We start from the raw sequence: 27,379 nt of genomic DNA, 5'->3' as shown, positions 1-27,379 counted from the left end.
ACTCGATCTCCTACACAATCATTTCTGGTGGCCCACAATGCGCCATGACACCACAAACTATGTCAAGAACTGTGTCACCTGCTGTACCACCAAGACCCCACGTCAACTACCCGCAGGTCTGTTGCAACCCTTACCTGTTCCCAAGCGCCCCTGGTCCCACATAGCAGTGGACTTCGTCACAGACCTCCCTCCATCTCAGGGTCACACCACTGTTCTGTCTGTGGTCGATAGGTTCTCAAAAGGCTGCCGCTTCATCCCTCTCCCGAAGTTACCTACTGCCATGGAAACTGCTGAGGCCCTCTGCAATGCAGTGTTCCGCTATTACAGCCTCCCAGAAGATATCGTGTCTGATCGCGGCCCTCAGTTCACCTCCCGCCTCTGGTCAAACTTCCTCCGTCTTCTGGGAGTAAACGTAAGTCTGACGTCAGGATACCATCCGGAGGCCAACGGCCAGGTTGAGAGGCTGAACCAGGAGTTGACCCGGTTTCTACGCTCATACTGCCACGACCACCAGGAGGATTGGAGCCGTTACCTCCTCTGGGCCGAATACGCCCAGAACTCTATCCGTAAAGCATCCACTAACTTAACACCTTTTCAGTGTGTCCTAGGGTTCCAACCTCCTTTATTTCCCTGGTCAGGAGAGCCATCTGACTTACCCGCGGTCAACTCCTGGTTCCGACGGAGCGAGCAGACCTGGAACCGAGCCCATGTGCACTTGCAAAGAGCGGTCCGCAGAACCCAGGCCCAGGCGGATCGTCGACGTCGACCCAACCCGACCTACGAACCTGGCCAATGGGTCTGGCTCTCGACCCGGGACCTGCGCCTCCATCTACCTTGCAAGAAACTAAGCCCCAGGTACGTGGGTCCATTTAAGATTGTACGTCAAATCACTCCTGTATCATTTAGACTTGCTTTACCACCCGAGTACCGCATCTCACCAACCTTTCATGTTTCCCTGTTAAAGCCCGCTGGCCCCCCGGATGGGGGGGGGATCCTAGACGAGACCGCTTCACAGAGACCAGCCCCCCTGCTCATCGATGGCGAGGAGGCCTACCGAGTCAACACCATACTGGACTCCCGACGCCGGAGCGGTCGCCTACAGTACCTGGTCGACTGGGAGGGCTACGGCCCCGAGGAGCGGTCCTGGGTGCCCGCCGAAGACATCCTGGATCCCTCCCTCACCGTGGACTTCCACACTGCCCACCCGGATCGGCCAGGGCCCCGACCCAGGGGTAGACCCCGGCGTCGGTTGCCTCCTCGTGCCAGGAGGCACTCGCAGGGGGGGGGGGCTCTGTCACAAGTGCGGTCTCTGTGGCTCCTCCCGTCCCGCGCCAGCAGGAACCCTCTCCTGAATACTGACTACATTTCCCACAATCCCGTGCCTGGGGCCGCTCTCTTCCGGTTCCGGGTCTCGCGGTTCACATCCGCTCTGGCGGCCATTTCAGCGTGCCTCGCCGGCGCGTCCATCGCGAAGTTTTGTTGGTCATGCCCTCAATCCTGAGCGTTATTTATCGGACTGCCTTTACTGTTGTCAACCGGACTGTTACCTCTCTTAGTGAACCTCTGCTGCCTGCCTTTTGTCGACCCTTGCTACCCCCACGGACTATTGCTCTTGATCGCTGCCGGCCCCGACCCTTTGCATGGACTCTGACTACCCCTCTGTATTTGCCTTCGTTGCCCCAGTCTGTTGTTGTTGACCCTTGCCTGTTTGATTTGTCCGATTTCAATAAATCGTTGCATATGGATCCTACGACTCAAGATTCGTCATTGACCGCGTCACACACTCAGTAAGCTACTGGCGCAACCTGTTGCTATTGTTAGTAATTTTCAACTGAAGGACAACAAGAGAAGCGATACAAGTCTTCACTGCTTTCCTAGCGATAAGAAGAGGAGAAAAGAATGGGAAGATGCCTGTGGATGAATAAAACTTCCTAAAGAATCGCATCTTTGTTCTCTCCACTGTAGACCTTTAGTAGAGCACAGCTATTAATTTACAAAATGGCATAGACAAGAAATGCTAGATACCATCCTGGCATGATGTAAACATGCTGACACTTGTCATGACACCGCAGCCACTGAAGGAGTTTCTCAGCGCAGATTTCACTCGATATCCGGGGGCGTTTAGACTCCTTATGGGGAAAAACCAATAGTACAGCATTTGATTTAAAGGGGTCATATGATGCAATTTCATGTTTTCCTTTGTCTTCGAAGTGTTACAAGCTGTTTGTGCAAATATAAGATCTGTAAAGTTGCAAAGATTAAAGTCTCAAACCCAAAGAGATATTTATTCTAAAAGTTAAGACTTCCTACCATGCCTTCCTAAAACAGCTCATTCAAACACACCCCCACATGTCTACGTCACAGTATGGGAAGATTTGCATAACACCGCCTAAATGTATATGCAAAGAAAGATGGTGCAACCTTTATTCTTGCTTTAGTATTGTTGCCACCAACGTCATGCTGTGTTTCCTTGTGAAAGCAAAAGTACTTTGTTTGGCCTTCCAAATGAGTACACAACTAGAAATCAGTCATTAAGTTATATTGAATGTGATGTGATGCAATGTAATGCTTAAAAAAAACAGCATGAGTCATTCTAATCAGTAATTATCATCTTCACTGGATGCAACAAATGACTCATTTATAATGGGTTTTATTGTTTGTCTTGTCACGGGACATGGCATCACAAAGGGGTAAGGGGCATAACATTTCCATAATACGCTTGAGGTATTTGGCCAGTCACAACGCACTGGATGGCTGGCTAATCAGAGCACACACACTTTTCACAACAATGAGCTTTGTAAAAATTGACGTGTTTCGGAAAGGCGGAGCAGAAAGGAGCAACAATAATGTTCAGTATGTGAAAAATAATGTGTTTTTTGAAACTCAAACCGCGTAAACACATTGCATTACACCAAATACACAAAATAATGTTTTTTTAGCAACATCATATGACCCCTTTAAACCTAAACTTATATCCTTATATAAGTCCTTTAGTAGCTGTGGTCATCGTATCAGTATTTTATTTTCCAAGTTGTGTTGTGGTAAAAATAGCAACAGGTAGAGCCAGTAGCTAACTGAACGCAATTTCTCGTCGCTGAAGTAATGGCACCACCCATAGTCCAAAATATACATTAAACAATGAGGATTTTTTTAAATAACATAAATTTTTCATGGGTTTTCCACTTCATATTTCAGTAAGAGACATCATTACTTATTAAGCAATACGAGTCTTAATACCTCGAGTAACCTTGAAGATATTTTTAAAGAAACCTTTTTCCATCCATCCACACACACACATACACACACACACACATACACACACACATATATATATATATATACATTAATCCAAGTCTTGGGAAGAGATACGATCACTTTATATGATGAACAAATATCATTTTGACTTTATTTACATTTAAAAAATAATCAACAAACATACATGCTCATTAAACACATACGTTAAACACAAAAGCTTCCGTGATAACTCTGTGTGATGTGCTCTATGTCTTTTATACTCAAATAAAAAGCCTAAATTAAATTTGTTCCTCATATAAAGTGATTGTACTTCTTGACAAGACTTTTTGACAAGATTAATCAACTGGATTCGATTTATGATGGCTTTATAACTTTTTTAAATCTTTTGTCAAAAAAGTTTAGTGGCTATGTTTATGCAACTTTATCCAGATGATACATTTCTCAAATACTATATAGAACACCATAAAAAAGCATATATTCTGCATAAGCTTCATGGATATCATGAAAATGCAAGACGTGTTTTAGTTTTACACTCTTCAGCTGCAATGTGTTGGGAGAGAACTGTTCTGAATGTTGTGTTTTGTGATTGCATCACGCCGTGTTTGATGTGCACAGACAATCTGGTTGTTGCTAAAATGTTCCGGCAGCACCTGGTTAGGAAACTATGTAAAGCAGCTTTGAACAGCATTGATATTTAACTATACTTAGTGGCAATGTGCAACCCTTTAAAGATGGTAAAAAGAAAGTGATCACTGCTTACATTCGTAGCGCAAGTTCTCAAATTTGGGACTGTTGTCATTCTCGTCGAGGATGAGGATGTTGAGTTGGCAGATGCCTATGAGGGGGTCCGCCGCTTGGTCTGTGGCTGTCACTGTTACTGCATACTCTCTCTGCCTCTCCCGATCAAACGTCATAGCAGTTACAATAACACCTGAAAAAGTACTTCTGTTACCACTGGGCTTCTGTTCATCTCATACATGTATTCACAGTACTACAGACAATTCAATTTTGTTGTCCACAGTAAGGTTACATCTCTATTTAATCTTGTACGAAAAAGGAATGAAATCTTTTGAAAGCAAGCAAATTATTTAGATGCACAGCAGATTTGTGCGAAACATTCCTTCATTTTTGTGCTTGAGTTCAGAGTGTCAAATCTCTCTACGGCTCCTAATTTGCATTTAAGAAGTCATCGCAAACGTGCCTCACGTTTCTCCCACTGCAATCCATTCCTATTTTCTCTCTTTATTCTCCTCTATAAAAGACAGACTGATTGATGTCCAATGAACAGTTACATTTCATAAAGCATTCCATTTCTTTAAAAAGGGGGCTTGAGACGACACATTTAAATGCTGTCTTTTCTCTTCCTTTGAGAGTTGGCACGTTTTGAAAGGCTATGATTAAAGTGAATTAAACTCAAGTTTGAATTCATGAAAATACTTCAAGACTTAAATTCATTGCAAGAGAGAAATAAAGAGAAAGGGAGGGAGAGAGAGAATCAACAGTGAGCACATGACATTATAAGAGAGTGCTTAATGAGACATTTAAAAAGGTTGTGTAAGTAAGCTACCCTCATTTAAAAATAATAAATAAATCAAAAATATAATGTTCTGTTTAAAATCCTGTGTCTGTTATCTCAACGACATCTGATTATTTTGAAAGGAATAATAATGGACACATCTATTTTTACGCTCTCAGTACAGTAATTGAGTATACATTGAACCAGGAATAAGCTTACTGAATAAGTGCACTTTAATCGTTACCTGTTTCTGGATCAATGCTGAAAGCAGGAACAGTGCTGTCTTTATGCATAAAACCATATGTGACTTTTCCATTGGCTCCTTCATCAGCATCATCTGCATGGACCTGCAGCACAAATGTTCCTGCTGGCTTATTTTCCAGAACTGATGCCTTCTCTTTATACTCAGCACACTGGGAGAGGGAAACAGAGAGAAAGAAAAGGAAGATGTACACTAAAGCAAATATTTCAATAAGGCTGCTTACACTTGAATGAAGATCTGTCTTGGGTGATCAGATCACAAGCGGTAATATTGGTCTACAAAGCAACTTCAATCAAATCTTGTAAATAAGGTAACTGAAGGGCACACTTTTTACAGAGCACAACAAAACATAATCAAAGAAGCGGGAAAAAAAATGTTTTATATTTTAAATTCAATGGTAAATTACTTTTAAAGCAGTACATACTGTAGCACAAACAAAACCAAAACAAAAAAACAAAAACAAAACAAAAACAAAAAAACTAATTAATAAAAACAAAACAAAACAACACAAAACAAAAAAACAAACAAAACAAAACCAACAACCCCCCCCAAAATCCCCACAAAGCCAAACCAAAACAACCCCACCCAAAAACATTTACAATTAACAATAAACAACTCAAAACAGCAAAGAAAACAACAAACAAACAACAAACCAAACTAAATCAAACCAAAAACAAAAAAAACCAACACAAAACAGCTGCACTGAGTACTTGTGAATAGAATAAATAAACCAAAACAACTAACAACACACAAAACAAACAACAAACAACAAAACAACAAAAAACAATAAACAAACCAAACCAAAACAAACAAACAAACAAACAACAAAAAACAACACAAGCTGCATTTGCAAATAAAACACAAAACCAAACAAGAGCATAACAAAAAACAAAAAACAAGTCCAACTAAATCCAGAGAACAACAAGCAAAACAAACAAAACAAACCAAAATAAACAAAAAACAACACAAAACAGCTGCATTAGTTACTTGTGATGGGAATAAATAAATCAAAACAGCAAACAAAATAAAACAAAACAAAACCAACAAAACAAAAACCAACAAGCAAAAAACTAAACAAAAAAAACAAAACAAATAACAACAACAAACGCAAAACAGCTGCATTTAGTACTGGTGATCAGAACAAACAAAATAAAACAGCAAACAAAACACAAAAGCAAAATGTCTGTAATTAGCACTTGTGACTGCATCACTCAAAACAAATAATTGGGAAGGGTAGCAGGGATTTGATTAATTGAAAAAAAAAAAAAAAAAAAAAAAATAAAATAAAATAAAATAAAATAAAATAAAATAAAATAAAATAAAATAAAATAAAATAAAATCATGAACAGTATGCTTATTGAACAGTACGATTATCTGAACTGCTTTCACAACAGAGCCTTATGAATAATTCCTTCCAGCTTTTGAACCTTTAAAACCTTTGGCTTCCTAACCTAGATCTTCAAGAGATGCAAAAAGAAATTACAAAAAGTGATTACTAAGCCTTGAAAGTCCAATGCACTGCAAAATTTTAATCATTAGTATAGGTCAAAATCTGCTAATGGTCAAATTAATGAACATAATTTCACTGATTAAACTAATTACATAAGTTATAAGTGTTCTAATGACAAAAACGGGGCAAGGAGCTGATACTGTAAGGGTAGTGAAAATGAACAATTACTAAAGCAAGTAATACGAAATGGAGCAATTATAAGAAAGAAAGTGAGATCAGTAAGAAAAACAGTAAACACTGTGAACTGGTCGCACATTTGACGGTACCAAGAATGGGAGAGGAGGCGTATTAATCCTTATCTCTTTGGTTCTGTTGAGATTCATCTCTGTTTTATAATTGAAGCGCCCTTGAATCAATTCCATCCCACTGAATCTGTGGAGACGTCTGGAATAAGCCTGGATAATTCAGCCATGCTCCACCACCCACACACCCTCTTCATCCTCACGCGCGTGTATGAGTGTGCGTAATCACAAAAATAAAGAAATCGCTGCCTCCTCTTCATCATTAACCTTAAGACAGCTAAGGTTAGATGAGGCTCTGGAAAAACAAATACAGTATATAAATCCCTTTAAAACACACAGCGACAATTCCCAGATCAGTCCACCAACTTCTCCTTTGATGGCCACTTCTAACATCTAATTAATAACAAGGGACTCAGTCCTCCCTGTGGTGGCCTCTTTCATCCCACAGCTAGCTAAAACCCGGCCGCTAACTCTGCGTTGTTCAATCAGTCAGGTGAGCATGAAATCCCATAAGGTCGGAAGTGCAAACATCAAGCGTTGTACCCCTTTTGAGCCCATCTCATGGACCTCAGGAAACCTGGCAGTAAAACACACATGCTGTGGGGCTACAAGTGAGAGAACTTCTCAGTGGAGATGCATGAACACTGATGTTCACACATCCATGGGAATGGTTTGGTATTCCAAAACACAGACATGATGGAGGAATGGGACGAGGTTCAGGTGGGAGTTTTATAAAAACAACAACAAAGAACTTTACTTCATCGTTCCAAAACTTTTTTCCTCACTTAAAAGGTACATATGAAGGTATTCTAGTAAGCTAGAATGGCAGGAAAAAAAGATAAAAAGAAAGCACGCAAAGAATAGAATAAATGCAAAAACAGAAGGGGGTTAAAATGCTTTATTTATTTCATTTTGAGAAGTCTGGCTCTGGGGTCTGAGTAAGAACTGCCACTTTGGCTTCCCCTTGCTGGCTCAAAAACTAAAGGGATGTCTTGCGTCTTGGTGGATGCTAATTTACTTCACACCCTGCCAAGAGAAACTCAAACAAAATACTCCACAGACCTGAAGAGAAGTTTTTAAGTACTAAACATCGGCCTACAGCCAAGTATCTCCTCACCTCAGCATGCAGCCTGGGGAGATTAAGACCCTCTAAATATCTTCAGTGTTGCACTCAACCCATATTTACTGGAGACATCAGGAAGAGAGCAGACCCATAATGATTCAGCACATATTTCAAACACTTAATTAAAAGTCTACAGCTGATCAAGCAGCAGCCCAGGTTGCTTTGCTAATAATATCTCATGAGAAAAAAGGTGGGAGTAGATAAATTGGAGAGAAAACTAGAGACAAAACATAGAGATAATATGCGAGAAAAAAGAAGGAAGATAAATGCTCTGTTCCAAAACTTTCAGACGTAGAAAAACAGCATTTGAAGGTTGTTCAAAAGGAAGGCCATTATTTTATCTCCTAAGGCACCTAATATTGGTCATGTAATAAATTATTACATGATGAGCAGTAGTTAGTAAAAGGATCTATAATTTTTTTGTAATGTAATCAGACTACTTTTTGGAGTACGTTTAGATTACTTCTTATCAAACTTGTTTTAAACTTGCCATTAAACGTACCATATAGATATAAAACGTGAAAAGAAAGACAATATATCCCACTTTTTGATGTCAACATCATAAAATGCATTAAACATTACATTAGTGAGCTGATAGAGAGTGAATAGTGAGTTGATAAAAACCTAATAATTAATTAAATCATAAAATAATGTAAAATAAGAGCAATTTGTGACCCAGTCATAAGCTTTTTGAATTTAGATTTTTTGAAAATGAGATTTATACATCATCTGAAAGCTAAATAAATATATTTTCCATTGATGTATGGTTTTTTAGGACAGGACAATATTTGGTCGAGATACAACTATTTAAATATCTAGAATCTGAGGGTGCAAAAAAATCTAAATGTTGTGGAAAAACAAAAAAAAAAAAATCACCTTTAAATTTGTCCAAATGAACTTCTTAGCGAAGTATATTGCTAATCAAAAATTAAGTTTTGATATATTTACAGAAGGAAATTTACAAAATATCTTTATGGAGCACGATCTTTACTTAATATCCTAATGATTTTAATGGCATAAAAAAGTTGATCATTAACCATCATAAGAGAACTGTAAACATGTGAATGAGTTGTTAAATTATTGAAATATTAACTTAAGTCAATGACATTTCAAGTAAATATTTTATTTTAATGGGTGACAAAAGCATTTGGGAATCCCTGCATTAAATGTGTATTATGCAATGTAATCCCTACATTAATAAACATGAAAACAACTCATGCTCAAAGTCTTCCATGTTTCTCCAGACTTCGAGAAACAATAAATTATGAATAATTTACTGTCATTATGTGAATAAAATGTAACCAAAATTACGTATCCATAAAAAGGTAACTGTAATCCGATTACAAGCTTTTTAAAATGTAATGTAATATACTGTACTGTAATATACCTAAAATGTAATATAAACAGTACTGTTTTTGTGTCACGGAATGCAGTTTTAAGATGTTTTCGAGTGAGAATGTACTTGTTTATATTTCAAATATGCAGTTTCTTAATAAAGATAATGTCTATTTGAAAATTCGTGTCGACGTTTTCGGACATGTGAGCTCAAGGGTGTCAGCTCTCATGAATATCCCCGAGAGCAGTCTCACCTCACCCACATCTCCTGGAATTTACTGCTGTCTCTGATGTCTCTATAGTAGTTAAACATGAGATATAATTCATTTTGGGTAAATCTAATAGGTAGTCTTTATTCTCATTAAACTATTATTTGTTCCAGAGCAAATAGTTTTGGCAAAATCTCATCATGTTTATGTATATTCAATACTGTATTCATCAGCAGTTTGACTGAATTGCCTAGCAACTTTTATGATGCTAATGTTATTGTTTATTAAATATATTATTCAATAAATAATATTTTAAATTAAAGTGTTTAGTATTGAGAAATGATGATTTGACTGACATGAGCATCTTACCTCAGACCCTTTTAAATCAGCTGTAACAGTCCGACCTCCATTGTTTTGATGCAGGAGCAGGGATGTAAATTAGACAAGAATATCTCAGATTGAGCGATTGAGGTGTTGTGTTGCTGGATGTAATAATGAACATAGTGGTCGTCATTTACTCCCGACATCTGAGCCGCTGAAGATGCAGTGGATTACGTTTGTTTGTGAAGGGAATGCACCTCCCGATCTACATATATCCGTCTATGTTTGTGTGAATCATTCGTGATCCAGCTTCACTTACAGCAGAAGTGAGTAGGAGGGTTTTTTTTATGAATCTTTGCATAAAAGTTAGCAAGTTTAGTGGCTAAATGCAGCTAAAGTAAACAGGCTCATCACTCCACAGAGAGAAGAGAGGGGCGGGGCGAGCAGAGCTCATTAACATTTAAAGCAAAAAATGATTATCCTGGTTATTCCATGGTCATTTGCAAATTTATAGACAAGTTAAAACTAGTATTGCATCTAATCAGACACAAAGATGAAATAGTGTTTAAGATCATATTTATTTGAATTAATTATAGCATTTATTTAAAAAAAGTATCGATCTCGAGAGAGAGAGAGAGAGAGAGAGAGAGAGAGAGAGAGAGAGAGAGAGAGAGAGAGAGACAAACAGAAGGCGAGAGAGAGAGAGAAAGATGACAGTTGAGTGTGTTACCTGCATGCTGCACGGCTGTGCGTCCCTCTCTACAAACAACTAATTAATTAAAAAACAGTGGTTTTATCACCTCGATCCTGAGGAATATAATGTAGCGATCTAGTATCCAGGCTATTTTATTAATAAGAATTACGGGGAAGCGTTGACAAGTTTATGTATGTGCGCAGCACAATGCGATCTTCCACCTCTCTCTCACTTTGTGTGTGTGTGTTTGTGTGTGAGTGATGTGTGTGTGATTGTGTGCATCAATTAAAGCAGCGCATTAATATAGAATGGTGATTAAACCGACTTGGAACTACCTGTGCATTAAAAGGTTTTACTGCACACCGGCCAGCCAATCAGAATCCAGTATTCAGACAGACCATGGAATAAATACATTAATACATTCAGAGTTATGACTTTATATTTAGAATTTATGAATTTAATTTACTTTAATTTTGTTTACATATATAAAACTACACAAGTAGTAGATGTTTTGGAACAGAGCTGATGTGAGAGTTAAAGGTGAAGAAAACAGATAATTACACTGTGAATTAAGAGACACGCACTGAGACAGAATATAGATATAGACTGATTATTAATATGCACAGTACCTTTTCAAACACAGGTTTGTTGTTGTTCACATCATCAACTCCTACAGTGACCTGGGCAATGGCTGAGAGTGACTGCGGCCCACCGGAGGCGTTATCATCTGTTGCCGTTATGTTCAGGATGTACTTTACTCCCTGAAGTCTTGGAGACGGGCTGGAGCGGAGACGGATCAATCCTGTGTGGGGTGACAGGCAAACATTTATAGCAACATCTAATTGGCCATTACCCTCGTCTAAATCCCACTCAACCTCCTGTGCCTTCTTTGAATTAGCAACTGATTCCTTGTTAGATCAACACAGTTTTAACTGCAATTTCAACTGAATAGATATGGGGAGTCTGATCTGAGCTGAATTACATAAACACTTCATATATGAAGGTTTGTAAATGACTCAGGACTGGAAAAAAATATATATGGAGCCATGAAGGCTAATCTCTCAGTGCTCATTCATAATGCAGAGAGGCTGTTTCTGACCTTTAAGGCAATGATGAGTATATTTGCCATTCCTGAGGCCTGTACGATGCAAAATCCTGTATATATTGTATTTTTTTATGGATGAATGTATGTGTTGTTGCAAATGTGGCAGGGATATCGTTATGCTTCATACATTGTGTCTTATCTGCGGAGACAGCCGGAGTCAGCTCCTACGTGACCCTCCGCGGTACACCATGCAGCGCCATCTCTTTCAGGAGAGCGCATTAGACTCTGCTGCATTCAGCTCTGCATTCATAATCTGAAGAGCTAGATGACTGCTATCTCCAGCTAGCAGCAAAGGGACATTAAAGAAACCAGCACATCAACTGACACCGACTTGGCAGGAGGGAAATCACATGTACCCTAGTTTCTTGAATTGATTCTAATGCATAACGCTAGTCCTTTTGTGGCACAACTCAGGGGAAAAAGAACATGTAATCAATTCTAATTCAATCTGAACACCCCTAGCCGCACTAGCTCCCTATCCAAATGTTAGTGGGGGCTGAAATGAACGTGCGTGTTTGGATTTTGTGCCTTGAGGAGGCTTGTCACAGGTTCTAGCTCTATTCTCTCGACAGTTGTATCAACTGCAGGCTATGAGAGCCACAGGCTAATCTGTTGAGACTCCAGTAACGTTTTTCAAAACCACCGTCTCAAACCGCACAGAGGCAGTGCTACGGTATGCGTCACCGCCGACGATTTTAAACAGAGATATACAGAAAATTAAATAAAGATCTTGAGATGGGATTATAAATATTGACAAACTGGCAGCTCAGGCAACAGAAATTTCAGTAATGATCTGCGTGTGATTTATCTGTCCTTGAGCTGGAAGTGTCTATCACGATTAGTATGTACTTCACTGGTGGACCCTAGAACAGGACACAGATGGAAGAGGCAGCCAGGACATATCAGTGTGCATCAAAGATAGAGTAGATGTTTCTCCAGGGCTCTGACAAGCAAATGTCTCCGTGCATGATGGTGAGGGGCATGCCACTGGCCCTCTCTTTACGCCAGTTTACATCACTGTCATGCCCGCTGTGAGCTACAGTAAACCAAATACCCTAAATGTGGACATACACATGTGACCCTGGACCACAAAACCAGTCTTAGGTAGCACAGGAATTTCTGTAGCAACAGCCAAAAATATATTGTATGGGTCAAAATTATGGATTCTTCTTTTATGCCAAAAATCATTAGGTTATTAAGTAAAGATCATGTTCCATGAAGATATTTTGTAAATTTCATACCATAAATATATCAAAACCTGGGTCACATATATAGTTTGTTTTGCACTCTGAAAATACATCAAATTATGAAATTCTTGTTTGAACACTGTAACTTTCATTAGCCAGTCTAAAATATAATTTTATGAATACTGGCATCAACCACTGATATAGCTCAAAATAAAACTTAAACAGTGTTAAACTCGTCCAAAAAATTACAGGAAGTTAATTCATTTAGATGAATTCATTAAATAACTCAATGCAGACTAAATATGAAATTCAAAAGTTTGGGGTTAACAATTTTTTATTTATTTATTTTTCTTCAATGTTTTTGTGCTCACCAAGGCTGCATTTATCATTTATTTGATCACAACTGTTGCAAAAACAGTAATATTTAGAAATATTACTGCAATTTAAATTAAGTTTTCTGAAAAACATGACTTTCTTCAGGATTCTTTGATGAATGGAAAGTTCAAACGAAAAGCATTTATTTGAAATAGATTTTTTTTCTAACATTACTAATATCTTTACTGTCAATTCAAAACAACTTTTGAATCCTTGCTGAATAAAACACTTCTTTAAAAAGTAAAAATCTGGGTTAAAAACAACACAACGCTGGGTGAATTATGGACAAACCCAGTGATTGGATTGTTTTGACCCAGTGCTTGATTTGACCTTGGCTTAAAATGGACCCAAAAAAGATTGTAAATTAAAAATCAGACACATAATTACTAGAGAAATCAGCAATAATCAAAAGGTGAACATTTATTAAGCAAAATTTATTAACATTTATTAAACAAAAAAAATGTTTAGCATTTAATTATTATTTACTGAACTTATTTATTCAGCGATGGAGGCTATTTAGATTAAGTGCAAATAACAATGCATTCTATTTACACCAAGTGCAAGTACATTTACACTTTGTTAAAATAACAGGGTTTTCTGCTATTTATGCTACTTATTACAAATAGTGGCAATTATGCATGAAATATAGTAAATTTGAAGCAATAGTTAAGTTAAATAAAACTATTTATGTAAGGTATGTAAGGTATAATGCAAAGATACCATTACACAATTAAAATAGGTTGTTTGCACATGACGTCATTGCTGTGGCGCGAAATGCAGCTGGAGGGCAGGAAGTGATATTTCTCCATAGGAATCACCAGCAGAAACTCAAAAATGGCTATGTTTTGTGTTGTTTATGGATGCTCAAATCGGTCAAACCGAGAAACCACAAAGTATCTTTTATCATGTATGAAAATTTGCTGTTCATAAGGGCAGAAAGGCAAGAAATTGACTGAAAAGCGCAGGAAAAAGTGGGTTGTAAACCTCCGTCTGTGGTCAGGAGGAGAGTCGGATAATGCTTGTGTGTGCAAATGGTTAAGAAAATATATAATAATATGTTAAGATATTAATAAAGAAATATATAAATATATACAGGGTGAGACAGTGAGAATTCACCTAATGCTAAACGCCACACGTAGACACAATGTAAGATATTATATTTGTAGTTCCGAGAGCGTCACTGATTATAACGGAACATTGCGAGATTGCACTAAAGTGAAGTGAGTGACAGCTTTTTAGTGACTATATGAATGCACTATTTGCTCGCTTTCTATAACAAGTTTGTAATTTGAATAAAAGTTTCGCTTTACGTGATGCTAACAGGACCGATAGCCACAAAACCCTGCACATGCAGCGAACTTTCAGGAGTGACTGAAAAAGCAGAACGGATGAGATGGAGGAATGTCTGTACTGTACAAGAGAAACGTATAGACAGAAAATTACAACATATGTTGGATGTGATCCTTATGTTATGAAGAGGAGTGATTTTACAACTAAATGGAAATAGCTGCCTCAGTTGCTTGTCATCGAGGCGGTACGCAACTAAGCCTGATAGCAAACAAAATCTTTTGAAAGTGATTCCCACATTTATATGAAGGATGCAGGATATATGTCACTCCTAAAACTACTGCTGTACAGGGTTTTTGGCCATTGGTCCTGTTAGCAGCATGTAAAGCAAAACTTTTTTTCAAATTCTGAATTGATTATAGCCTAGAAAGCGAGCAAATAGCGCTTTCATATAGTCACTAAAAAGCTGTGACTCACTTCAATTTATCGCAATCTCACAAGGTTCAATTGTAATCAACTGCAAATATCATATCTTATTTGCATTGTATGTACGTGTGGCATTTAGCATTGAGTGAATTCTCACTGTCTCACCCTGTATCTATTTATATATTTCTTCATATCTTAATATTATTAATCTTAACCATTCGCACACACAAGCATATCTGACTCTCCTCCTGACCGCAGACGCAGGTTTACAAGCCACTTTTCCCAATTTTTTTTGTTAATTTCTTGCCTTTTCCTGTTTATGTAACAGCAGATATTCATACACGATATGAAATAAAATTTCTCGATTTGACTGATTTCCATAAACAACTGAAAACATAGTCATTTTGAGATTCTGCTATTGATTCCTATAGAGAAAAATTACTTCCTGCCCTCCAGCTGCATTTCGCGCGTCCTCAGAATCACGTGACTGCAAACAACCTATTCCTCCACAAGCATATTAAAATAGTGTAAGTGACACCTACACTTTAAAAAAAATTTGTTGTTTTTTTTTAACCCAAATGCTGGGTTCAGCCCATTAGGTCATTTTATTGGGTTATTTTAAATATTTTTACCCAGGTGCTAGGCTATTTTTTTTCTGTTTAACCCAAATGGGTTGAGCCTGTCTCTGACTAAACAACCCAGCTGCTGAGTTACAGTCAGAGCACAGGCTTTTTGAGTCCTCTGCAGGAGAGAGTGGTTCTCAGTAATGTTGATTTGGTGCACTTCTTCAGCCTAATAAAGGTTTGTATATATTTTATTTCATTTATAACCTCTTTACTGTGCTGTAAATTGTATTATTTTATTGTTATGTTATTTTTTTAAGTCTAAAAATGCTTGTGAAACGAGTTTAAATGTATGTAATACTGTATCTATGCTGTATTTACCCAAATAAATTACATTGGTCTTGTATTTTGTCCATGTGCTCTTGCTTAATAATAAATATTCATCTTTTGATTATTACTGTTGCCTCTAGTAATTCTGTGAGTGTTTTACCAGTTCCAGTCCATTTTAAGCCACCAATATAATACTTTTTAAACAATAGTTGACTTAAAATAAAATAACCCAGCATGTTTGGTAAAAACATTTAACCCAACCAGCTGGGTCAAAATAACCCAGCATGCGTTCTGTTAAATATTTACCCAGCACTGGGTTGCCAAATAACCCAAATTGGGTTGTTTTTAACCCAGCATTTTTTAGAGTGTAGCTGTGGATTGTTCCATTTATCCCCTGGTCTCTTGCCAGCGCTGACAAGTCATTGATGTGTGCTGCACATTGAGTTATTTTGGCTATTTGGCTATTTATCTGATCATGTTCTTCTATGCTCTGACTAATTCACTAATCTTTTGGCAGTTCAATAATCTCTATAATAATCTCAAAAATCTTTTCATGCCATTTGCAAGACGCACTATTTCATCTTCAGAAGATCTTTCTTCCTCCCCATACAGCATGAAAACTCTTTAGCTTTGGAGAAACACATGGTGAACATTTAGAAAGGGGGTAGTGAGTTTCTATACTTGCTTATGAAAATGAACAAAGACTTCATTCCAAACTGTTTCAAAACAGATTAAAGGGCAGCAGTTTTAATTGTTTAAACATATCAAGTCATTATGAAAGTAATGTGAGAAAATTAACACATCTCAAAATATAAACATGGTAATAACACCACTTTTTTTTTTTTTTTTTTCTAATGAAAGCATAGGTGACTAAGTATCTTTTTTTATATTCACGTGAAAACACAGTTTGCATAACCTCTTTTATGGATTGCTGGACACATCCAGAAAATCGTTAATTACACAATTTATCAGCTTTTGTACAGTGTTAACAGCCTGTCAGCCAAATATCTTTTCTGGCAGTCTTTTCATTTTTGCAATACATTTCTCCATTGCCAGGCATTCGGATGATGGAACCTTGTTTAACACGAGGCCTTTTAGCAGGACAAAGAACAAAGGAAAATCAAAACACTACAAATAACAGAGGAAAATAAAAACGTTTGACAGGTGCTGTGTGCCGCCGATGATCTGGCTGATTATCAGCGTAAACACTTCGTCGCCGTGCCGGTAAATACAACCTTCACACACCGGATGCGGTCTTTGTATTTATGTCTTTAATACAAAAGGCCTGATCATCTTATTGACTTTGCTGTTTGAATCCTTAAAGGGGTATTAAATCAAACCGAGCGCATTCCTCTGTGAGTTACAGTAAATTAACAACGAGCACCAAGCCCTTATTCGCCCCAACAAAAAACAACCTAATGGAGGAGAGGCTCTAATGAATGATAGAGGGAATTTCAGGAGAGACGGAGATCTGACGAGCCGTAGAAGGTGCAATAAAGGAACGCTTTGATCTTTAGAGGAGAGAAAAGGAGGAATATGCAGGGAAGGGAATCAACAGAGACACTCTTCAAGGAACCGCCGTGCTTCCAATGAAGCGGCACATGTTTGAATCACCTGAATGGAGCACTAAATTGGAGCACTGTGAACGTAAGCAGCAAACATATTTTCTGAGAAGGACAAGTGAAGTCCGTATCTTACGACCGATCTTCTTCAATCAAAACGCAATCAATCAAAACACGTCTAGCTCTTTCACTGTCAAGGAGCGTGTGGCAATTAAGTCGTGAGCTGTTTAGCAAATGCTGTTACTTTGAGGAGTTAAGAAATTTGTACTTGTAGCTGCCAATAAATATTAGATTTACTGAGCCATTACTAAACTTCTTCAGAACTGTGGGAGACACTGCATTTTCATATTAGTTAATAGAAACGTGCCAAAGCCCAGTGAAAATTTCAGTAATCATCAAGGGACTCAAAGTGTCTGATCTGTACACACACACGGTTCCTAAAGGATACACTTAAAATTAAATAAAGAGTTTACAAACTGGATCTTTCATATTTCCATTTCCAATTTATGGTTTAGAGATATAAAAAAAGAAAAAGAAAATCCTGACTATTTCTTATGAAATTTATTTCTTATTTTTGCTACTTCATATCTATTATGACTACTTGTTCTGAACTGTGATTTCATTTCTTGCAATTCTTGCACTTTATTTCTCACTACTCAATGTGATTTTTCTCTCTCTCTCTCTCTTTTCCCCTAACAATTACCTCAGAAGGCAGAAACAGAATTTCATATTAACAGTTATATGCTTGTGTGGGTGTTTTAACTGTAACTTTAAACAAATTTGCCAAAAGAAATGCTTTACAATAATTACCTCTTTATAATTAGTCAGTGGCTAATTTTGTATATGTAAATGACCTGTTTGTTCAAATGATGACTATAAAAAAAGTAAATATGATTAATTGCAGTTATACATGGCAACTTTTCAACTGATTTGAAATGTAACTGATACATTAAAGCTTTACATTGGCATCTGTACTTTTGGTTAATTTTAAAAACTTTTAAAAACTAGAGTGATCGAAATTATAGTAGAGTACATTATGTTCTTGACTGTTCAAACAGATGTTGCTGTTGATTTCACTCATTCTCCTGCCATTCTGGATTTTACCGTTTACCAGATGTTCACACTAAACATTGTGTCTTCAATTAATCCTTAAGGATCCTTCAGATTAAAGTTCTTTTTCTGGTCGGGACGCACATTCTTGTAACGTGATGCATAATGTTCGTTCCATAAAGAACAAAATGTTCCGTTTACTATAGTAGCAGTGGTATAATGTATCAGCTCGTGTTGCGATTTTCTCACACAAGTTAAGTTTGGCTTGTTTAATGTTCATGCCTATACTATTCTCATGTCTTTTTCTAATGTCTTCTTTAATAAAGGGATAAAAAAGGCCATATATAATATAAACTAAATATAAAAGACATTCATGGCATCTAAATGATGTCCAAGTTAAAAGAAGGGATAAAGACTTTTGTTTGAATTGCTGCCCTGCTGTGATCATCCTACCGTGAAAATACACTTAATTATTAATTATTATTCAGTAAGTATCATTAATAGTTAAACGACTTATGTATAATATGATGCAATGCAATGTAAAGAGTTTGAAAGAAACCACAGAATTAGAGCTTTTCTGCTGAACTGCTTCTTAATGAATGTTCATGCAGCAAAAACGACTGTTAGAGAGATCAAAAGAGAAACACCAAATCTGAAAAGGACATCTCACCTTTCTGGCTGTCGATGACAAAGTTGCCCTCCTCGTTGCCTGCTGTAATTTTGTATGTGATCCCATCTCCATCCGGGTCCTTGGCTAGCACTGTTGCAACCAGAGTGTTGGGCCCTGCATCTTCAGAGACAAAGGTCCGATACCTGTTTTTGAACACACATACAGATTTCTTTCAGTATATATTTTGCGTTGAACACACAACAATAACATGTAGTCATTACAGCAAAACTAACACATTAAAGGAGAAGTTCATTTTCAGAACAAAAAATTATAGATAATTTACTCACCCCCTTGTCATCCAAGATGTTTGTGTCTTTCTTTCTTCAGTCAATAAGAAATTTTGTTTCTTGATGAAACAATTTCAGGGTTTCTCTCCATATAGTGGAGTTCAATGGTGCCCGCAAGTTTGAACTTCCAAAATGCAGTTTAAATGCAGCTTCAAATGGCTCTAAACCAGTGGTTCTCAACTCCAGTCCTCGAGGCCCACCACTCTGCACATTTTGTATGTTTTGCTCATTTAACGCACCTGATTCAGATCATCAGCTCACTAGGAGAATGATCCATGAACTGAACTGAGTGTCAGATTCAGAAACATACAAAATGTGCAGAGCAGTGGGCCTTGAGGACTAGAGTTGAGAACCACTGCTCTAAACGATCCCAGCTGAGGAAGAAGGGTCTTTTCTAGCAAAACAATCTGTCATTTTCAAAACAAATTGACAGTTTATATACTTTTTAACCTCAAACGCTCATCTTGTCTAGGTCTGTGTGACCTCAAGTTTTTTTTCTGGGTTAATATGGTCAATACAGTTAGGGTATGTCGAAAAACTCCCATCTTGTTTTCTTCCCCAACTTTAAAATCGTCCTACATCGCTGCAGAAGTACCGACCCAGTGTTTACAAAGTGTTTTTCGACATATCCTAACTGTATTGACCTGGGTTACACAGACTAAACATGCGCATCACAGAAACAAGACAAGACGAGCATTTGAGGATAAACAAAAAATATATAAATTGTCAATTTGTTCTGAAAATTACTGATCGTTTCGCTAGATAAGACCATTCTTCCTCGGCTGGGATTGTTTAGAGCCATTTGAAGCTGCATTTAAATTGCATTTTGGAAGTTCAAACTTGGGGACACCACTGAAGTCCACTATATGGAGAGAAATCCTGGAATGTTTTCCTCAAGAAACATAATTTCTTTACGACTAAAGAAAGAAAGACACAACATCTTGGATGCCAAGGAGATGAGTAAATTATCTGTAAATTTTTGTTCTGGAAGTGAACTTCTCTATGTTTACCGAATGCAATAACTTTTCTGTATGAGAAGGATGTTGTGTACAGCTCACAACACTGCTCGGTTAAATAGAAGTGTCTACCAAGAATGCAGTGTTTATCAAGGATTTGTTGACTAACAGGTCAAAAACGCAGCTACTAGTATAGCAAAATGTTTTGTGTGGCTTTTTGTTATTGGTATTTGCATGAAAAAAAATCTATTCAAAAGACATACTTCCACATATAACATACTTCTTCCAGATATTGTGAAGTCACAATGTCACTCATTTAAATAATCCCTGCCCACGGGTGGGGTCTGGTTGAGCTGCTTTACTAGCGTGTTTTCGCTTCGGTTATTGTAAGGGGTGTAATATTTCTAAAGACTGGAAGGCTGGAATACACTACATGACTTTTAAAATCTGAAGATTTAAGGCAGTAAGCATCATACACATAATGTTTTATAAATACAGAGGAAAAACTCGCCATGGTGCATAAAACAACTGAGGATCACACTTCCAAATACAATAAACTCACACAGAAATGTGTGACTTGTTACTAGGAGAAGATACATGACAAATGAAAACAATATGTGTTCTAAAATCAGCTCAAAACCTGTTTGATACCATCTGACAAAATCTGTCCATTCAAATCTGCAGATTGGCTCTGACTTTTGGCAACTAGCATCAACTTTTTTCAAGACAGTAAATCAGGTGAAAATCGGGGAAAAAATCATGTAGTGTATTTCAGCCTTAGGCAGTTCACCAATTACAACACACTGGGACAGCTAACCAATCAGAGCGCATTTTGTGTTTTCAGAAAGATGTGTTTCATCAAAATAGGAACTAAACAGAGCGTTCCAGACAGACTGGGACGAGAGGTGCAGTAGTAATGTAAAAAGTAAGAAAATAATGCATTTTTGGAACAACCAAGCATGAAAAACTTCTACCACAACCAAAAAAAAACATATCTAGAATTTATAAAAAGGCATAATAGGACCCCTTGAAAGGTTTGGAGTCAGTAAGACCTAGTAATGAACCAGTAATGAACACAACTTTCATGCGTATTGATTGAACTCTTATTTCAGCATTGATTTCAGTTTAACAGCATTCAAATTAACTATATGCATTTTAAACACATTAGGCCCTATTCATGAAATACAAGCATAATGATTTTTTGTGTGAATCTTGCATAAAACTGTTCTGACATAACGTTTCAAATCCATGAATATGTTCATATTTTCAAAACGAAACATACGTAGGAAAGATATGTACACCTGCTCCCTGCCACTTGTAAATAGTGTGTTAAATGTTCTTTGTTCTTTTTGACAAACTGATAACACTGAATTTTGATGCACTAGCATAATATTTCACACATTTGTTTGCCTTGTCTTTTTTTTTTTTTTTTTTTAAGAGAGCTGGAAGCTGAAAATTGTTCAATTTTTTGGTAAATCACAACACTCATTACTGCCACTTTTTACCCAGTCATCCAATCAATGGAGGAGGGACAGGACAAATACTACACTGACCTATTCGTACAACAACTGAACAACAGTGGAATTTAATATTTTTATATTCAGAAATATTTTTAAAACATTCTAAAAAAAATAATAATAAATTAAAAAGAGTTTTTTTTTAGGAAGATATGTTTTATGGGCAAAGTACTCAGAATTTAAATATATTTATACAAGTTTCATAAACAAGGCTTATTATGTTCTTACTCTGTCTATGCAAAAAAAATAAAAATAAATAAATAAGGTCCCTGAATGATTGCACTTTTTAGCATACGTATTTCAACTGCTCAGGTAATGTTAAAGGGCACCTATTATGCAAAAATCACTTTTATTAAGGTGTTTAAACACAGTTGTGTGGCCGCAGTGTGTGAAAACAACCAGCCTATAATGGTAAAAATCCACCTATTCATTTTTTTTACAATCCCAGGGAAAAAGTCCCACCCATTTGTGACGATCTCTGCCCTGTTAGCATAAACACAGCCCTACACTCTTAAAAATAAAGGTGATTTAAAAGATTCAAACAAATTGCCTTTCTGAAAGAGCTTCCTGGCACTCTGTAAGGCTAATGTTGCTAAAGCTAGCATTGTCTCTGCCTGTTTTCACTAATTCTGCCTTCATGTGCTACCAGAATGATAGAATGATAAATAGGAATGTGGTAGTTAAAAACTGCATATGAAAGCAATGTGAAGTTGCATATCAAGATGCTGATTAGACAGCATGATTATTGCACAGGTGTGCCTTAGGCTGGACACAATAAAAGACCACTCAAAAATGTGCAGTTTCACTGCATTTGCCTCACGCAGTGCAACACATCTCCTTCACATAGAGTTGATCAGGTTGTTGATTGTGGCCTGTGGAATGCTGGTCCACTCCTCTGTGCGCTGTGCGAAGTTACTCGATATTGGAAGGAACTGGAACACACTGTCGTATCCAGATCCAGAGCATCCCAAACATGCTCAATGGGTGACATGTCCGGTGAGTATGCTGGCTATGCAAGAACTGGGATGTTTTCAGCTTCCAGGAATTGTGTACAGATCCTTGCAACATGGGGCAGCATGCTTTATCATGCTGCAACATGAGGTGATGGTCATGGATGAATGGCAGAACAATGGGCCTCAGGATCTTGTCACAGTATCTCTCTGCATTCAAAATGCCATCAATAAAATGCACCTGTGTTCATTGTCCATAACATACGCCTGCCCATACCATAACCCCACCGCCACCATGGGCCACTCGATCCACATTGTTGACATCAGCAAACCACTCACCCACACAACGTCATACACGCTGTCATACAGTGAAAACCGGGATTCATCCGTGAAGAGAACACCTCTCCAAAGTTCCAGACGCCATCGAATGTGAGCATTTGCCCACTCAAGTGTTTGGTCAAGGTCGAGACCCCAATGAGGACGATAAGCATGCAGATGAGCTTCCCTGAGACGGTTTCTGACAGTTTGTGCAGAAATTCTTTGGTTATGCAAACCGATTGTTGCAGCAGCTGTCTGGGTGGCTGGTCTCAGATGATCTTGGAGATGAAGATGCTGAATGTGGAGGTCCTGGGCTGGTGTGGTTATACATGGTCTGCGGTTGTGAGGCCAAAACTGTACTGCCAAAGTCTCTGAAATGCCTTTGCAGACGGCTTATGGTAGAGAAATGAACATTCAATTCACGGGCAACAGCTCTGGTGGACATTTCTGCAGTCAGCATACCAATTGCACGTTCCCTCAAAACTGGCGACATCTGTGGCATTGTGCTGTGTGATAAAACTGCACATTTTAGAGTGGCCTTTTATTGTGGCCAGCCTAAGGCACACCTGTGCAATAATCAGGCTGTCTAATCAGCATCTTGATATGCCACACCTGTGAGGTGGATGGATTATCTCGGCAAAGGAGAAGTGCTCACTAACACAGATTTAGACAGATTTGTGAACAATATTTGAGAGAAATAGGTCTTTTGTGTACATAGAAAAAGTCTTCGATCTTTGAGATCAGCTCATGAAAAATGGGGGCAAAAACAAAAGTGTTACATTTTTAATTTTGGTCAGTGTATTATGCACAGTACTTTTTAACAGAGTATGTTTTCTGTAAAGATTACAGGCTTGTACTAATAGTGGAATGTTTATTTGCAAAGGATAGTACTGGAGCATGAGTTCTTGAAGCTCCGCCCTTTGCATTTGCATTTAAAGGGACAGACAGAAAAATGGCACGTTTTAGCTCATACCCTAAATGGCAATTTTAACAAGCTATAAAAAAATCTGTAGGGTATTTTGAGCTAAAGCTTCACATACACACTCTGGGGACATCAGAGACTTATTTTGCATCTTGTAAAAAGGGGCATAATAGGTCATCTTTAATAGTGTTACCCATTTCAGTGGTGGCCAAAATTACGATTTAAAATCAGTAAAAGCTAGAAATATCTTGAGATTTACAGGCAGTATTACAAGTAGAATGCTAATTTTGTTTTGACGAGCTTCAGGGGAATCAAGCCTTCTTTAGTCAGTTTTGATGCTCACAAAATGTTCTTTACTCACACAATTGAAAAAAAGATTTGTGGCTTAATATTATTGTGGAAACAGTGATACCTTTTATCATGATTCTTTGATGATATGAAAGGCCAAAAGAACAGCATTTATTTGAAATATAAATCTTTTGTGACATTATAAATGTTTCTACTGTCACTTTTGATCAATAAAAAGCATCCTTGCTGAACAAAAGTTAATTTATATACACACACAATACACACACACACACGTTGTATTAAACATTATAACTGCTAACTATGATCAGAAGTTCTTAATTCCCTCTGGAAAATGGAAAACAGGATGTGCATCTGTTCAGTAATGACCTCTACAATATGCTACACATTATCTGTGCACAAGAAAAAAATTAATCAAATCAAGTTAAAGTGATCAGATACAGTATGTTCGAACAGAAAATTATGTTTGAGTTCTGTCTAAGTAAGGCATCGTAATGAAGCTTGTTACAGCGACAGCCTTTTAGATAAGTGTGACCTGAAGAGACTGACAGCTTTGAGCGTGTCACCGCTTCAGTGACTCAAGTCTCTGGCCTCCAGCTTTAGAACAAACACACACACACAAACAGACACATGCTCACATGGGGACAATTTTCATTGTTACAGAAAACCCATTATTATTTTGTGAGTATAACAAAGAATGAGTGGAGGGGAAGTGAGCTAGACCACCCTTGCAATGTTCAATAATAGATTTGCCGCCGAAAAAGAAACTGTTGAACTAGTTCGCTCAAGGGGCTGTTAGCAGACAAAGCCAACACATTTCATGCTAAGCCTTTCTTGCCAAAACCACGCTCACACTTCATCACATCTGAAACAATGCTGTCAATGGAACAGCACCTCATGGCGACAAGACAAACAGTGCCTCCACATCTGCACAGCATGCTGTCGTTCGAGAAGAGAGAAAAGTGCTGACAGACTACGAGATACTTCCATAGTCTCAGCCACCGTTCGTTATTATTCAGCCGAGAAGATTTCATTTAAGTCACATAGGCTGTGCACTGATGGACTTTTTGTCGTGACAGAGTGTGAGACATTTTCTCTTGATCTGAGGAGGACACTTATGGTGCATCAGAGTGGCTAAAGGTCAACTGCCCTGATGCCAGATTGACAATGTGTTCTGGATTCAGCCAGTTAAGAAATTAATCTGGAGCTTCTTGTGTAAAAAAATGTTGCAGGCTGTGAATACTAATACCTCTATGAAACCTCAAGATGGAATGAAAGCCAGTTTGGCTAAATCTGTTCATAAATAAACAAACAGTCAAAGCCACTGAGGCATCCAAAGGTAGAACTTCTGTAAGACTGAAGCAAACATAAATCAAAAGTTCTGGTAAACAAAGTTAGTTTAAACTCCCATAGCCAACAAGCATCTATTTTTCTTTCACCAGACTGTAAATTTGAATGTCTGGTTTAAAAGAACAAATTTCTGTCCTCATTATCTTTACTCACTATTCCTAAAGAATATACTGGCCACTGATTTCAACATAATGAAAGTGAATGAGGATTGGGGCTGTCGAGCTCCAAAACAGGGAGAAAACACACACACACACAATTAAACGAACATTAAAATGAAGTGCCCTGTAGCTATTCTCTAGCACATTCGTGAGTAAAGATGTTTAATCTTTGGACGAGTCTTTCAGAGTCAAATCTTTCCAACGAATCAGTCAAACCAGTTCAACAAACAGGTCTGAATGATTCATTTACAAATCTAATCTTGTTCTTGAGTTCATCTCAATGATTCAGCTCACTGGAGGGAAAGATCAAATGGGGAATCTTTTCATCCAAGCAGCGAACCTAATTTATGCAAGGAGGAGTAAATATTGGAAGAACAATTTGCAAATAAAGCAGTGTTTCCATCCAGTGCATTCAAGAGAGCAAAATCTTTTATTAAATCTAATAAATTTTAGAGTGTGCAGAAAAAAATGCTCAGACAATCAATTTTTGTTTTTTTGCTGAAATTGATTCAGTAATGTGTTTCAGTTTTTTTTATATGTACGCATTCTCATTGAACAACAACAATAAAAAATCTTCAAGCAAGAGGCATTTAGAAAGTGTTGCTTGCATCTTGATGTGTGCGTTTCTAAGCAAGATTTCAAAATTTGCATAACAATATGCAGATTGAAACCTAATAACAAATGATGTTTTAGCCTGGCACAAAACTATTAATTTTAGAAGACTCATGTGGACTTCTTTATATAGTCTTTTATAGTGTTTCTGGAATCTTTTTGAAGCTTTTTTTGAAGGCACAGAATGTAATTTTCGCTGCTAGGTGCATATTCAAAACAAACAAAGAAACAAAGGTGTAGTTTGATGACGCCACTATTGAGTAGTATGAAGCAGGGTGGGGCTGAAATCCGTGAAAGCGAAACAAGACCGCTGGAGCGAATGCCAATGAGAGCCGAGCACGTCACACAGCTTGAAAACAGCAGAGCGTTTATTATGCCACAGTAGACTGCTTCCGCTCCTTGTAGTCATGCGTATGTGGGGAAAAGCATTTGAGTGTGTTGAACGTTCTGTTATAATGCTTCTCTGTGTGTTCGTCACCTGTCTAACAAAACACATAACATATTAAAGTGTCTTTGGTGATTCCTTGTTTTCTGTAAAATAAAAGCAAAAATCGAGGGTGTATGACGTCACTGGCAGGCGACGCAGTGACAAGGTATGGGATACTAGTTAAAATTGCATATTTCTCTACATTTAAACATTTGGTTTAAATAATGTAAGTATGCAAGTCAACAAAATATATTACACTGTTCTAGTGTTTGTTTGTTTTTTTTTACATATATTTTAATCAAAAAAGTTTTCGGTAAGACTTTTCAATAAGGTTCATTTTTTAACATTAGTTAACTGGGTCATTTTATAATTGTGGGTGCATCTCATGTCCGTGAAGTATATTTTTAATAAATTTTCATCAATGCAAATCCCCAATGCTAAATTTTCTAGTACACAATTATATTTTTCCCAATACTATATGTTGAAAAAGCTATATCTTTTGTTCAAAAATTAAGTTCATACCACATACAACCCTGGTATTCAGCTGTCCGATT

General features: G+C 37.6%; 1 protein-coding gene across 1 annotated transcript in view; it reads right to left on the bottom strand.

Annotated features, from left to right (window-relative positions):
• Window positions 1-27,379, bottom strand: part of si:ch211-186j3.6 (neural-cadherin) — a 291,090-nt gene that overhangs the window by 124,909 nt on the left and 138,802 nt on the right. Inside the window, exons 7-10 of the mRNA XM_051115680.1 lie at window positions 19,023-19,165; window positions 11,097-11,269; window positions 5,016-5,184; window positions 4,016-4,186 (exon numbers count right to left, since the gene is read on the bottom strand). Coding sequence (XP_050971637.1) covers window positions 4,016-4,186; window positions 5,016-5,184; window positions 11,097-11,269; window positions 19,023-19,165 — 656 coding nt within the window. The remainder of the gene's footprint in view (window positions 1-4,015; window positions 4,187-5,015; window positions 5,185-11,096; window positions 11,270-19,022; window positions 19,166-27,379) is intronic.

The sequence above is a fragment of the Labeo rohita genome, chromosome 7 (genome assembly GCF_022985175.1).
Source record: "Labeo rohita strain BAU-BD-2019 chromosome 7, IGBB_LRoh.1.0, whole genome shotgun sequence".
Taxonomy (NCBI): Eukaryota; Metazoa; Chordata; class Actinopteri; order Cypriniformes; family Cyprinidae; genus Labeo; species Labeo rohita.
Note: the sequence above shows the minus strand (reverse complement) of the source record. Positions and strands in the feature narration are given on the sequence as shown.